This window comes from Micromesistius poutassou, assembly GCF_964030765.1.
Source record: "Micromesistius poutassou genome assembly, chromosome: 23".
Lineage (NCBI taxonomy): Eukaryota > Metazoa > Chordata > Actinopteri > Gadiformes > Gadidae > Micromesistius > Micromesistius poutassou.
Window position 1 is genome coordinate 478,369 of NC_140293.1, and position 12,500 is coordinate 490,868.

Here is a 12,500-nt window from a genome sequence, read left to right on the forward strand (position 1 = left end):
GGAGTTTGTGGGAGTTTGTGAGAAGTTGTGTCGAGTTGTTGTGGGGATACAACCGAGGAGGAGGGGGAGAAATGTTGGTGGTGTTGTTTTGAACCAGCTCCATTTTCCTCCGGAGAGAACGGGGGGGGAAGACAGAAGAGAGACAGCAGAAAGAAAGGAGAGATGGCCGAAGCGCGGACAGACGAGGAAGAGGAGGCCGGACTGGAGACGAGGGAAGAACCAGTGGTTCGCCGACAACCGAGGCCAGGCGCCGGCGGAGGTAGGCTGACACATCCCGGTACTACAGTGTTGAGTCGAGTCTCCTTCGTGTTTCCTGAAAGTCCGTCAAACCAGAGTAATATAGTATTATGATGTTGTGTTTGGTTGATAACGCTGAGCTCCCTCGTCCTCTTCGTGTCTGTTTGGGGGGTTTCAAGCGCGTGCACCTGCACGTGCAGGTGACTCAAAATGAATAAATTATGGCGTGAAGTGAAGGCGTTACCACGCACGTCATCACACGCACAAAGGTATGTCCAACTTAAAAAGAAATGTGCAGACAAACATGGTGCATGGATAATGACACTAGTAGCAGACTGTGGTTGCACTGGGCAACTACCAATAGAACCAGTAGCAGACAGTGGTCGTACTGGTAAGCTCCAAGTGTCCACCAGGAGGTGACCCTTCTTGCACTGGGCAGCTCCCAAGTGTCCACCAGTGGAAGACCGTTGCTGTACTGGGCAGCTTCCAGTACACCTCGCACACTGGGGAATGTTAACAAAAGTGATGTGTTTTGAACGCCGCTCTCACTGTGAAGCAGCTGTGGAGGCATATGGAAGTGATGAAAGCCATGATGACTTCAGCACAGCTCCAGTGCAGCGAATCAGAGCCTGACTTCCTCACTGCTCCCACCAATCGCAGCGCTGCCAGCGTGGGAGACTCTGGGAGAGTGATGCAGTCATGTTGCTTTAATCCCGGACAGGCAGAAAGAGAGAGAGAGAGAGAGGGAGAGAGATAGAAACACGACCAATCAGGAGCGGACAGGGGCTCCAAGGAGAGGCGGGCGACACGTTGCTGTGGTCTTGGGGAGTTTGGGAATTTCTGCTTGTTGCTGTGCTTTTAGCTTGTAGCTCGTAAGAGAGGTAGGACACAAACCTCTCTGGAAAAGTTGGACAAACACAACTTTTTGTTTATATTTTAACTTGTGTCTGTCTGTCTGTCTGTCTGTCTGTCTGTCTGTGTCTTTCTTTCTTTCTTTCTTTTCTTTCTTCTTTCTCTCTTTCTTCTTTCTCTCTCTCCCTCCCTCTAGATCGCCCTAACAGACGTAAGCCAGAACATCGTCACAGGTAAGACTTTGCTTCCTGTGCTTCTGCCTCTGCTGCCCGCACTTCCTTTGCCACGACCCCGGACCCCTGTGGAAATTCGGTCTTGGAAAATGTGACCATTGTTCCTGCCTTTAGGAAACTCGGATGGTTAAGAGTTTAAAGTGGGGCGACCTTTTACTGTTACTGTGGCTGTTTGTGTCTAGTATCTAGTGTTGCTGTCCAGTACTGTGTGTAGTATGCGTTTATTTGTAGTGTAGTAGTAGCAGTAGCAGTAGAGCAGTATTTTGTCCCTCTAGGCTTGTTACTTCAATCTTCCTCTATCTAAAAGTCTTCTGGCTTTCCCTTGGTCTGCTTGACAACTGGCTGGAGAGCCTCTGTGGTGTGTGTGTGAGGTCATTGTTTGTGGTGGAGGAGGAGGAGGAGGAGGAGGAGGAGGAGGAGGAGGAGGAGGTGGTGGTTTTGGTTCTCCTTAAAGCCGATCAAAGTCCGAGTCAAAGAAAAGAGAGAAAGTTTAGAAAGGGAAGAAGAAGGATTAATGTGTGATGAACATGTGCTGCATTGTCGTGTAGTAGTTATACGTTTCCTTTGGCAGCGGGGGTGAACGTATCCTCTTCATCTGGCACAACTAAATGAATCATCTCCATTTCCTCCCTCTTCAGTTTCCTGGAGAGGGCAAAATAGAGGTTAAATGTTGCTTCTCTTGTTTCTGATGTCTCTCTCTCTCTCTCTCTCTCTCTCTCTCTCTCTCTCTCTCTCTCTCTCTCTCTCTCTCTCTCTCTCTCTCTCTCTCTCTCTCTACAGCCAGGGGCCTCTCTCGTCCATCAGAGCTGTCCTGAAGCGTAGTGAGTGTTTGATCCTCTGCTCTGTGTCCCATCCCTTACATCACTGACCAGACATCTTTTTATAACCCGAGGCTTTACTACATGTGGTGCAGAGGGCCGTGGTAACTTTTCCATAGAGTTGCAGCATGTAAAGGGTGAGGGACAGTAGTGGAACCTCACAAAATGCTTTGTTTAACTGCAAGGGGGCACTGGATTGGTCCCCCAGACAGTCACTCATCCTCACAGAGACACTACTACTAGTCATCACATTCAAGGATGGTTTGATGTTGGTACACAACATATAAAGGGTTCAACTCTGTGATAAGCAGCATTTGGTTTATTACTGAAACTTTATTTACTGATTTTGAACCTTGATTCCTTTTGATAAGAGTTTTGATAAGAGAAGATGTTTCATATTAAGAACACAGTGTAGCCCATTCAATATATAACTTACTGTATATGCCTGTCTCTGTCTTCCCACCTGACCTGTCTGCCTGTCTGCTAGCTACCACAAGGTCTACGTCTGTCTGTGAGGGACCGCGAGAGCGAGAGAGAGAGCGAGTGCAAGACAGAGAGAGAGACAGAAGGTAAGACCTTCTCTCGACCAATCAGGTTCCTTCTTTCCCCCCTGAATAAGTAATTGTAGAATCAATGTATGAGTCTATATTTCTGCATTAATTCATATGGTTATCAAATAAAATGTGATATATTGTTTAATATAAATACATTCATCCTGTAATTATTGATTGAAGAACATTTTTATTGGTTTTCAGCTTAATCTGAGCTATACATCTGTGGGTTGTTGTCAAGGTTAAACTGATGTGATGTGTTGCTAGGCGACCAGAGATCACCATCCTATCAGCGGAGCCGCTGTCCTCCACTTCCTGGTTCCCAGGGTTAGCATCTGGGGGATTCCCGCCCCCCCCTCCCCCCGCCAGTCAGATCTGGGGACCCACCATCCCCCCCACCATCCAGGTCTGTCTGTCTGTCTGTCTGTCTGTCTGTCTGTCTGCCATGCTGTCGGCCTGTCTGTCTGTTGTCTTTCTGTCTGTTTTAGATTGACGGGTATCAATCCAATTGTAATTTTTCTAATGATTTTAATATTTATGATAATTATCATAGTAATACAAATGATAATAGTGATAGCAATATTTATGATAATAATCATAGTAGTAATAATGATAATAGTGATAGTAATATTTATAATCATCATCATGCTTTCCAGGCCGTGCTCAACATGCTCACAAGCAAATTGCATTTGTTAATACGCACAGATATTTACTGCTACTCGCACGATACAAGTCTGTGTGTCAAATTCAACAACCGAGAGTTGTACATGCAGCTTCTGTGGAGGGACACAACAGGTGGACACTGTGTCTGTTGTACACGGCAGTGAGCTTACAGAGCAGCCGCCCAGAGAGTGTCTGCTTGGAGAAACGTATTGTCTCTCACCGGTTAGCTCTGCTCCCGCAGTCGAGTGCTGCTTGCACGATCTCACTGATGATTGGTCACTTAACAACGCGACTACATCCACATCCTTCTCCCTTGACTGTCAGCCTCCGTTAACTGAACAAAAGTCTGACAGTTTGGCCGGATGGTACTAGTTAATTTGTAGTAATTATTAATTAGTAGTTTTAATAACTAGTAGTAGTAATAATAATAATAATAATAATAATAATGTTTATTCCAAAGCCGCCTCCTTCCTACGAGGAAGTCATCAGAGAGAAGTCCCAGGAACAAGTCCTCCTCCCTCCTCCCTCCTCCGCCCCGCCTGTCCCCTCCTCCTCTTCCTGCCTGAGGACTGTCTCCACGGCAACCAGCGCCACCCAGACCGACCTTGGCCCGCCCCCTCCCGACCCACAATGTGCTGCAGGTGAGAGGACCCGTCTGTCTGTCTGTCTGTCTGTCTGAATAACTTTATCGGTGTTGTTCCTGTAAAGTCGTGTGTGTGTGTGTGTGTGTGTGTGTGTGTGTGTGTGTGTGTGTTTGATAGTAGTCAGAAGGCCGTCAAGACCACCTCGTCCGTCCTTCCCCGCTCCGGCCAGGCCGCTGTCTCACGTTGACGACGTCGTCAGCACGGATGCCGGCCAGTCGTCCCTGAGACCAGCGAGGACCAGCGGTCCGCCACGCCCCCTTTCCCTTGTGACCTCTGCCTCTAGCGCTCAGACGGACCAGTGGGAGCCTCTCTCTGTGGCGGCTCCTCCTCCTCCTGCGCCCTCAAACCCCTCCCCTCACGCCCCAGTGGGACGCCCCCGGCCCCGCCCCCGTTCTAAGCCGACCGGGCCGCGGGTCAGCGCTGACGTCCAGGTCCAGACGCTGGTGAAGCTGCGCGCCGACGGCCTGGCCACGCTCGCCGCTCTGGGACGGGGAGGCGACGTCACCGACCAGGACGCGAGTCAGGGGAAGTACCTGCAGGAGCTGCTGGAAGCCTTCAGCTCAGACGACTGGGGCTTCCCCGAAGACCGCAGGGGCGACAGCGGGCCCAGCCAATCAGAGAGCGAGGAGGAGGAGGAGGAGGAAGAGGAGGAGGAAGAGGCGGACATGGCTAAACTGAAGGCCAGGATAGAGGCCTTCCAGCAAGAGCAGCCTCCGCTGTCTGACGGTTGCCATGGAGATGTTGGCAACGCAGAGCGTACAGCCGCCCCAACGCGACCAGAACCCCGCCCCCGTCTCCAGGGGCAACCGGCCAAGCCGGCCCCTCCCACCATCGCACCCAAACCCAAACCTCAGTGCAAGGAATTCTGGGAGGACAGCGACTCCCCCACCCCCGACTCCGAGAAGCCCTCCCCCTCCGGGGGCCCCGCCCCCAAACCTTCCCCCAGGCCACGCCCCGCCCCTCGGGCCAGCCTGGGGGCGACGGCCCCCCCTAGACCCCCCAGCCTGCCTGGGACCCGCACTGAGAGAGAGGCACAAGACCCAGGGAAGACCACCAGCACAACCGCCACAACCACCAGCACCACCACAGACACTGGTAATGCTGATTCATACATCCTCCTGTATAACTACCACACGTTAACTACCAGCTGATAACACACAGGAAGTGTAGATATTTTCAACAGGAAGGCTAGATCTTTCAGGCAGGAAATATATCTTTATGTATTTTAAAGGGGATGTGTGCATCTTTCAAACGGGAAGTGTAGTGTATGTACAGCATGTGTGAGTAATGTGTTCCCCGTATGGCTGGTCAATGCTAATAGGGTATTGATGCCAATTACTTCCACTTCCTGTTACAGTGAAGACAGGAAGTGATCGTCCCGCGATCCCAAGCAAACCCTCCAGTCTAACGTCCATGTCATCAAGGAGAGCCAGTGGTGAGACACACCAGACTGCACTATCATTCTTATTTTCTATCCTAGAATTGTTCCCATGGATGTCCGTATGCATGCGTAGCTTTGCACTATCTGTGTGTGTGTGTGTGTGTGTGTGTGTGTGTGTGTGTGTGTGTGTGTGTGTGTGTGTGTGTGTGTGTGTGTGTGTGTGTGTGTGTGTGTGTGTGTGTGTGTGTGTGTGTGTGTGTGGGCCCTAGTACAAAGGCGTGTTTTGTTGAGCGTGCGTGTGAGGGCCAAGAGGGTGGAGTCTGCTGACTCAGCTGTGGTAGAGGCAAGAGCCATGTGGTTTGGTTTATGGTACACACACATCAAGGGTGTGTGTGTGTGTGTTGTTTTGTAACAAACAAAGTTAAATGCCATGAAGATTAACCCTCGGAGTGGTACTGATTATTGTGTGTGTGTGTGTCTTTCTCTAGCTCCATCTCTGGGCTCGAAGCCCAGCGGGTCTCCCACCCCTCCTGCACTGGGCGTCAAACCACCAACCCTGCCTGCTGCCCCCCAGGCCCCAGCGCAGAGGAGGAGCAGCCCCGGCCCCCCCCCTCGGTACTCACTCCCACGCAAACACACACTCACTCACTATACTCATTCAATCGTTTTTTTTTGGACAAAATGTTTTATAAGTGTGTAATGATAAATACATATTGTTTCCCCCCTCCCAAGGCCATCAGGGGTGAAAGCCCTCCCCCTTCGCCCTCCACCAATCAAAACTGTTCCTGGCCGACCGCCCCCTCCAACCATCATCCCCGCATCCTCGTCAGTAGCCAATCAGACGGCTCCGTCCAGAACTAAGCCCGCCCTGTCGGCGTCATCCGCCAAACAGCAGCCTTCTTCCCTCCAGGAGAGCTCCGCCCCTTCCTCGCTCCCAGCCAATCACATGCAGGGGCAGAAGGCCTTGAAGAAAGGACCGCCCCTTCCACCTAGACCGAAACCTGGACACCCGCTCTATATCAGCTACATGGTACACGCACCCACGTGCATGCACACACATACACACGTACACACATTCACATGTACACACAATCGCTCACTCACTCAATCACACACTCTCACACACACACACAGATAATGGGAAGTTCTAAACAAACCTCAACATTTGCTGTTAATCACTTTCTGCAGCAGAAACAAGAAGTCCTGGTTGTTCTTGACAACCATGGCTCGACTCCTCCCATACCTCAGCAGATCAAGGAACAGTCTGTTGACCAATCAACATGCCTCCTGGACATCCAACAAGAGGCACTTCCTGGTCTAGACAGCCAATCAAAAGTAGTCTCTGAGGAGTTTGGCATCTCAGACATTCAGGTGATTGGCCTACTCAGGCATCAGAAGAAATAAGCATGAATATAATAAAGACAGTAATGTAATACAAACACGTGGATATATATTAAAAATAATAATAATAGTACTGTGTATCTGTTCCTCTAGTCCAGTCTTATGGTCAAGCCCTCAAAACAGAAAGATCCAGAAGTATCAACACCTATCAGGTAACACACACATGCACACACACAGGTTTGTTCGTTTCTGTATGTGTGTGTGTGTCTCTCTATATATGGATGTGTGTCTCTATGTGTGTGTGTCTATGTATGTGTGTGTGTGTGGGGGAAGTCTCTCTATGTCAATGTCTCTCTATATGTGTCTCTAATGGTCCCAGGTGTGTTTCCAGGTGTGATGACTGTCTCTCTATGTGTGTGTCTCTCTAGTGATCCAAGGTGCATAGCTAACTGTGATTACCATCTTTCTATTTGTGTCTCTAGTGTACCCAGGTGCATAGCCAGGTGTGATGACTGTCTCTCTGTGTCTCTCTCTAGTGGTCCCAGGTGTGATGACTGTCTCTCTGTGTCTCTCTCTAGTGGTCCCAGGTGTGATGACTGTCTCTCTCTAGCGGTCCCAGGTGTGATGACTGTCTCTCTCTAGTGGTCCCAGGTGTGATGACTGTCTCTCTCTAGCGGTCCCAGGTGTGATGACTGTCTCTCTCTAGTGGTCCCAGGTGTGATGACTGTCTCTCTCTAGCGGTCCCAGGTGTGATGACTGTCTCTCTGTGTCTCTCTCTAGTGGTCCCAGGTGTGATGACTGTCTCTCTGTGTCTCTCTCTAGTGGTCCCAGGTGTGATGACTGTCTCTCTGTGTCTCTCTCTAGTGGTCCCAGGTGTGATGACTGTCTCTCTCTAGTGGTCCCAGGTGTGATGACTGTCAGTGTGTCTCTCTCTAGCGGTCCCAGGTGTGATGACTGTCTCTCTCTAGTGGTCCCAGGTGTGATGACTGTCTCTCTCTAGTGGTCCCAGGTGTGATGACTGTCTCTCTCTAGTGGTCCCAGGTGTGATGACTGTCTCTCTGTGTCTCTCTCTAGTGGTCCCAGGTGTGATGACTGTCAGTGTGTCTCTCTCTAGCGGTCCCAGGTGTGATGACTGTCTCTCTCTAGTGGTCCCAGGTGTGATGACTGTCAGTGTGTCTCTCTCTAGCGGTCCCAGGTGTGATGACTGTCTCTCTGTGTCTCTCTCTAGTGGTCCCAGGTGTGATGACTGTCTCTCTCTAGTGGTCCCAGGTGTGATGACTGTCTCTCTCTAGTGGTCCCAGGTGTGATGACTGTCTCTCTGTGTCTCTCTCTAGTGGTCCCAGGTGTGATGACTGTCTCTCTGTGTCTCTCTCTAGCGGTCCCAGGTGTGTAGCCAGGTGTGATTACGACGGTCAGGAGGAGGACGAGCTGACCTTCTCCCAGGGTGATGTCATCGCTCTCTCAGAGCTGATTGGTCAGGATTGGGGGCGGGGCCAGATCCACGGGCGAACTGGCATCTTTCCTCTCAGCTTCACCCAGGTCCTGGAGCCCCTCCCACCGCCGTCGCCCAAGGCAACCACCGAAGACATTTCTTTGACAAAGGATGTCACGTTACTGGAAAATACTGGTGATGCTTCAATACATTAGACAGTTCACGCACGGATACACACCCACCTGTTCGCAGTACACAGTCCACACAGTACACAATGTATAATAATAATATAAGTATTGTATTTTTCTCCCGAATGTACTATATCATATATATATTTAGTATAGTGTAATATTCAGATATGTATAAAGTGTACCTTCTTGTTTTTGTCTTTAACAGAACCAAATTCCTCTGAAGCCCCAGTCGTCACGGTGTGTAGCTGCTTAACATAGATACTGTTATATTGATGTGTTTAGCCAAACGTTTACGTTGAATATATATACTATGTTATATTGGTGTGTGTAGCTGCTTAACACATATTCTGTTATATTGGTGTGTGTGTGTGTGTGTAGCTAAATGTTCACATTGAATATATACTATGTTATATTGGTGTGTGTGGCTAAACATTTACATAGAAGATATACTATGTTCTATTGATGTGTGTAGCAGCTATGGACACTATGTTCTATAACCTTCACACTGAGATACTATGTTCTATTGATGTGTGTAGCAGCTATGGACACTATGTTCTATAACCTTCACACTGAGATACTATGTTATATTGATGCGTATCCTGGTATGTAGCTGCTAAACATTCGCATTGAATGGACACTATGTTCTATTGACGCGTGTCCTGTCATGGTTTCATGGTGGACTGGTGTGTTCCAGGAGAAGCAGGAGGAATGGGCGCTGGCGGTGTTTAACTTCCCTGGTCAGACGGTGGACGACCTGTCCTTCCAGCAGGGGGCGCTGATCAGAGTCCTGCAGCACATTGACTCAGACTGGAGGAGAGGAAGAGTGGAGGACAGGGAGGGTCTCTACCCTGTGGCCTTCACCGAGCCCTATACCGGTAGTGTATATATAGATAGACTCAGCCCTATACCGGTAGTGTATCTATAGATAGACTCAGCCCTATACCGGTAGTGTATCTATAGATAGACTCAGCCCTATACCGGTAGTGTATCTATAGATAGACTCAGGCCTATACCGGTAGTGTATCTATAGATAGACTCAGCCCTATACCGGTAGTGTATCTATAGATAGACTCAGCCCTATACCGGTAGTGTATCTATAGATAGACTCAGCCCTATACCGGTAGTGTATATATTTGCAGATTTATACATATAGAGAATGATAGATTTGATAGGCGTGGTGCTGCTGATAACTGATGACTCTTCCTGTTTGTAGGTCAGCCAAACCAAGGCCAGCCACCAGCCGGCAGGAGTGTGGCAAAGGCTCTGTTTGACTTCACAGCAGAGAGCGAAGATGAACTCACTCTGAAGGTCAGTGTGTGTGTGTGTGTGTGTGTGTGCCTGTGTGTGTGTGTGTTCGTTCGTTCTGTTTTACCTTGCAAATGGACCTTCACAATGTAAATCCTCATTGATATTGTGACCTCGCCTCTCTTTCTAGATCGGGGACACCATAAGAGAAGTGGAGTCTTTAGATGAACTGTGGATTGTGGGAGTTGTAGGCGGAAGGCGGGGAATGGTCCCTAAAAACTACATTTCCCTTCTGTGAGTTGAGGTGGCGTGTGGGGGTGAACTTGCCTCCTAGTTGGCCTTCAACTGGACTTTTTTGGGGGGAGTGGAGACGAAATGTCCAGAGATCCGTAGCACAATACAAAGCCGGCCGTCTGTGTCATTCACTAGTTTATATCCTTTCCTCGTTCTTGTATCTTGATGCCTAGTGTTCATAACCATTTCGCCGTCCGGCCTCTGATTTAGAGACTATGTTCTGCTGAAGCATCCTCTCCGTTGCTTTGGCGATGGGAGACCACACCAGAAAGTATGTGTAACGTCTCCTCGACTACAGTAGAATGCACAACGTGGCCTCGACGACGCCACCCCAACTACAAAACACTACGACTGTCGCCAGGAGTACGCTGCTGCCTCTCTTTGTTGTGTTGGTTTACTACTTTGTGTGTCACACTGCTCACCCCGTTCTCCTGTGCCCTCCACGTTACCACGGGCACCGTATGCAGGAGGGAGGGGCCGGGGCTTCTGCTGTAAATGTTAATCTCCGAAAAGGTATGCGACCCCCTCCGACTGGATCATGACCCATTTTGGATCCCGACCGATGGTTTAGGAAACGCTGGTCTGGACTGAGCTAAAGGTCGGGGGTCAAACTAGACTTAGGATCAGAGGTTAAGCGGTGCTTTAGCTGGTCATGATGGAGATGAGGAGGGTGTGAGATATTAGCTGGATAGTCTTCTGTGGAGAAGTGCCAAGTACTGTATGGTGTAGCAGGGACTAGGAGGCTCTGGTCAAGTACTGTATGGTGTAGCAGGGACTAGGAGGCTCTGGTCAATGACTGTATGGTGTAGCAGGGACTAGGAGGCTCTGGTCAATGACTGTATGGTGTAGCAGGGACTAGGAGGCTCTGGTCAATGACTGTATGGTGTAGCAGGGACTAGGAGGCTCTGGTCAAGTACTGTATGGTGTAGCAGGGACTAGGAGGCTCTGGTCAATGACTGTATGGTGTAGCAGGGACTAGGAGGCTCTGGTCAAAGACTGTATGGTGTAGCAGGGACTAGGAGGCTCTGGTCAATGACTGTATGGTGTAGCAGGGACTAGGAGGCTCTGGTCAAAGACTGTATGGTGTAGCAGGGACTAGGAGGCTCTGGTCAAGTACTGTATGGTGTAGCAGGGACTAGGAGGCTCTGGTCAAAGACTGTATGACTGATCATGGGGTGTTTCTGATATCTAACACTATGTACACTCCCCTAGCATGATGGGAGATGTAAATGTTTTCATTGAGGTATTTTATTCGCTGTTTGATGGGCTTCCTACATGTATACGTGTACATTTCTCCATGAGTGGCTGTAACTATTAACTGTATGGAAGAAATACTTTTAGGTGTTATCAAATGTAACCTTCCAACATTCCAACTTTTTAATCCACATTAAATTACTTTCAACATGAAATTTGGTAGATTGTTTTTTTCAGTGGTTTAAAATGTAAATCAAATGTTTTCAATGGTGAGCCCATAAACCACAAAGAAATCCAGCCAAAATATAGTAAAAAAAATATTATTTTCAGACCATATTAAAATATGTCATTATATATTCCATGTAGACATGGAAGTTGAAAGAAACATAGGCGACTAAGATTAAGATGTCATGGCATTTTATTTTCAGATTCACAGCTGTCTTCATTTTTTCTTGATTCCACTGAATGATTAGTTTTTTTTCTGCTGTGAATCGCCACACCCTGTTCCAGCCAACATCCTGTTCAATTGACTACACACATCTATCACATTTATGTTCTTCATCATCATTAAACATGTCTTTAAAACGGTATGAACCAAACCTGGACTGACCCTCTAAACACTGACGGGACAGAGAGACCAACATGAATACCTCCCATACAGGTCGGCTATCACCAACAAACGTGTGGTGAACCAATTCTATACAATGCGCTTTCATCTCCTGTCCTGGCTAATAAAAAAAAAACATGTTCGTAGGTACAATGTCCTCCAAACCGAATACTGAAATCTAGGTCATTCAGTCTTGAGACCTGCTCGAGTGCTGCAGTTCAACGCTGACCTTTGACCTAAACCAACATTTACTGTAGCCTGTTGGCACAAGCTGAACACCAGTGGTCTTAAAACCAGATTGACCGTGTTATTTCCCTGTTAACACGGCTAGAAAAGCTGATTGGTTTCAAAGCCAGATTCACTGTGGCCCTTTTTTTTTAAACCCATGGAAGGACACACGATAGCAAACAGAGTCTGTATGTTCTACAAAGATCTCCAGGATCCATCCAGGTTTGGTGAAATACTCGCCCTCCTAACGTACTTAACTCCTAACATGAGGCGAGATGGGAGATCTCTCTCTTAACATAACATCTCACAATGTACTGATTTGGATGAAGAAGACACACATAAAGCCAGTGACCACCCCCCCCCCCCCCCCCCCAGACGCTTTGGTTCTGACCCATTTCAACATTCTAACCGCCCGGGGCAAGCGTCAGGAGTCAGGAGCAGGTGGATTTAAAAGAGCAGGCACTTCCACTAGCTTTCCTCACATGGTGAGCCAGTACGACATCCCGTAACGTAGTGGCCGTGGTGTCCCTCTTGTGGACAGAGGGGTTGTCGTTGGGCAGTGCGGTAGACTTAAGAGGATGACGTAGAC

The 12,500-nt window shown here is 48.7% G+C and overlaps 1 protein-coding gene across 2 annotated transcripts; it reads left to right on the top strand.

Moving 5' to 3' along the window:
* Window positions 1–60: 60 nt before the first annotated feature.
* On the top strand, window positions 61–11,280 carry LOC311368849 (uncharacterized protein). Of its 2 annotated transcripts, none has more exons than XM_084487622.1 (17): window positions 61–259; window positions 1,286–1,322; window positions 2,103–2,143; window positions 2,628–2,709; window positions 2,959–3,097; window positions 3,815–3,995; window positions 4,116–5,093; window positions 5,356–5,433; window positions 5,868–5,994; window positions 6,112–6,409; window positions 6,568–6,750; window positions 6,874–6,932; window positions 8,097–8,347; window positions 8,549–8,580; window positions 9,038–9,218; window positions 9,557–9,651; window positions 9,779–11,280. In XM_084487622.1, the coding sequence occupies exons 1-17, from the start codon at window positions 163–165 to the stop codon at window positions 9,884–9,886; spliced, it is 2,967 nt and encodes a 988-aa protein (XP_084343748.1). In that variant the 5' UTR covers window positions 61–162; the 3' UTR covers window positions 9,887–11,280. The 2 variants fall into 2 exon arrangements, with proteins under 2 accessions (XP_084343748.1, XP_084343749.1); XM_084487623.1 differs by having other exon boundaries at window positions 9,044–9,218.
* Window positions 11,281–12,500: the final 1,220 nt, after the last annotated feature.

What these genes read in the sequence shown, in the direction of transcription:
- LOC311368849 (XM_084487622.1), top strand. Translation starts at nt 163, where the DNA reads ATGGCCGAAGCGCGGACAGACGAGGAAGAGGAGGCCGGACTGGAGACG. An exon ending in GAGGCCAGGCGCCGGCGGAG is followed by an intron (nt 260 to 1,285) that starts GTAGGCTGACAC and finishes CCCTCCCTCTAG; the next exon opens with ATCGCCCTAACAGACGTAAG. An exon ending in CCATCCCCCCCACCATCCAG is followed by an intron (nt 3,098 to 3,814) that starts GTCTGTCTGTCT and finishes TTTATTCCAAAG; the next exon opens with CCGCCTCCTTCCTACGAGGA.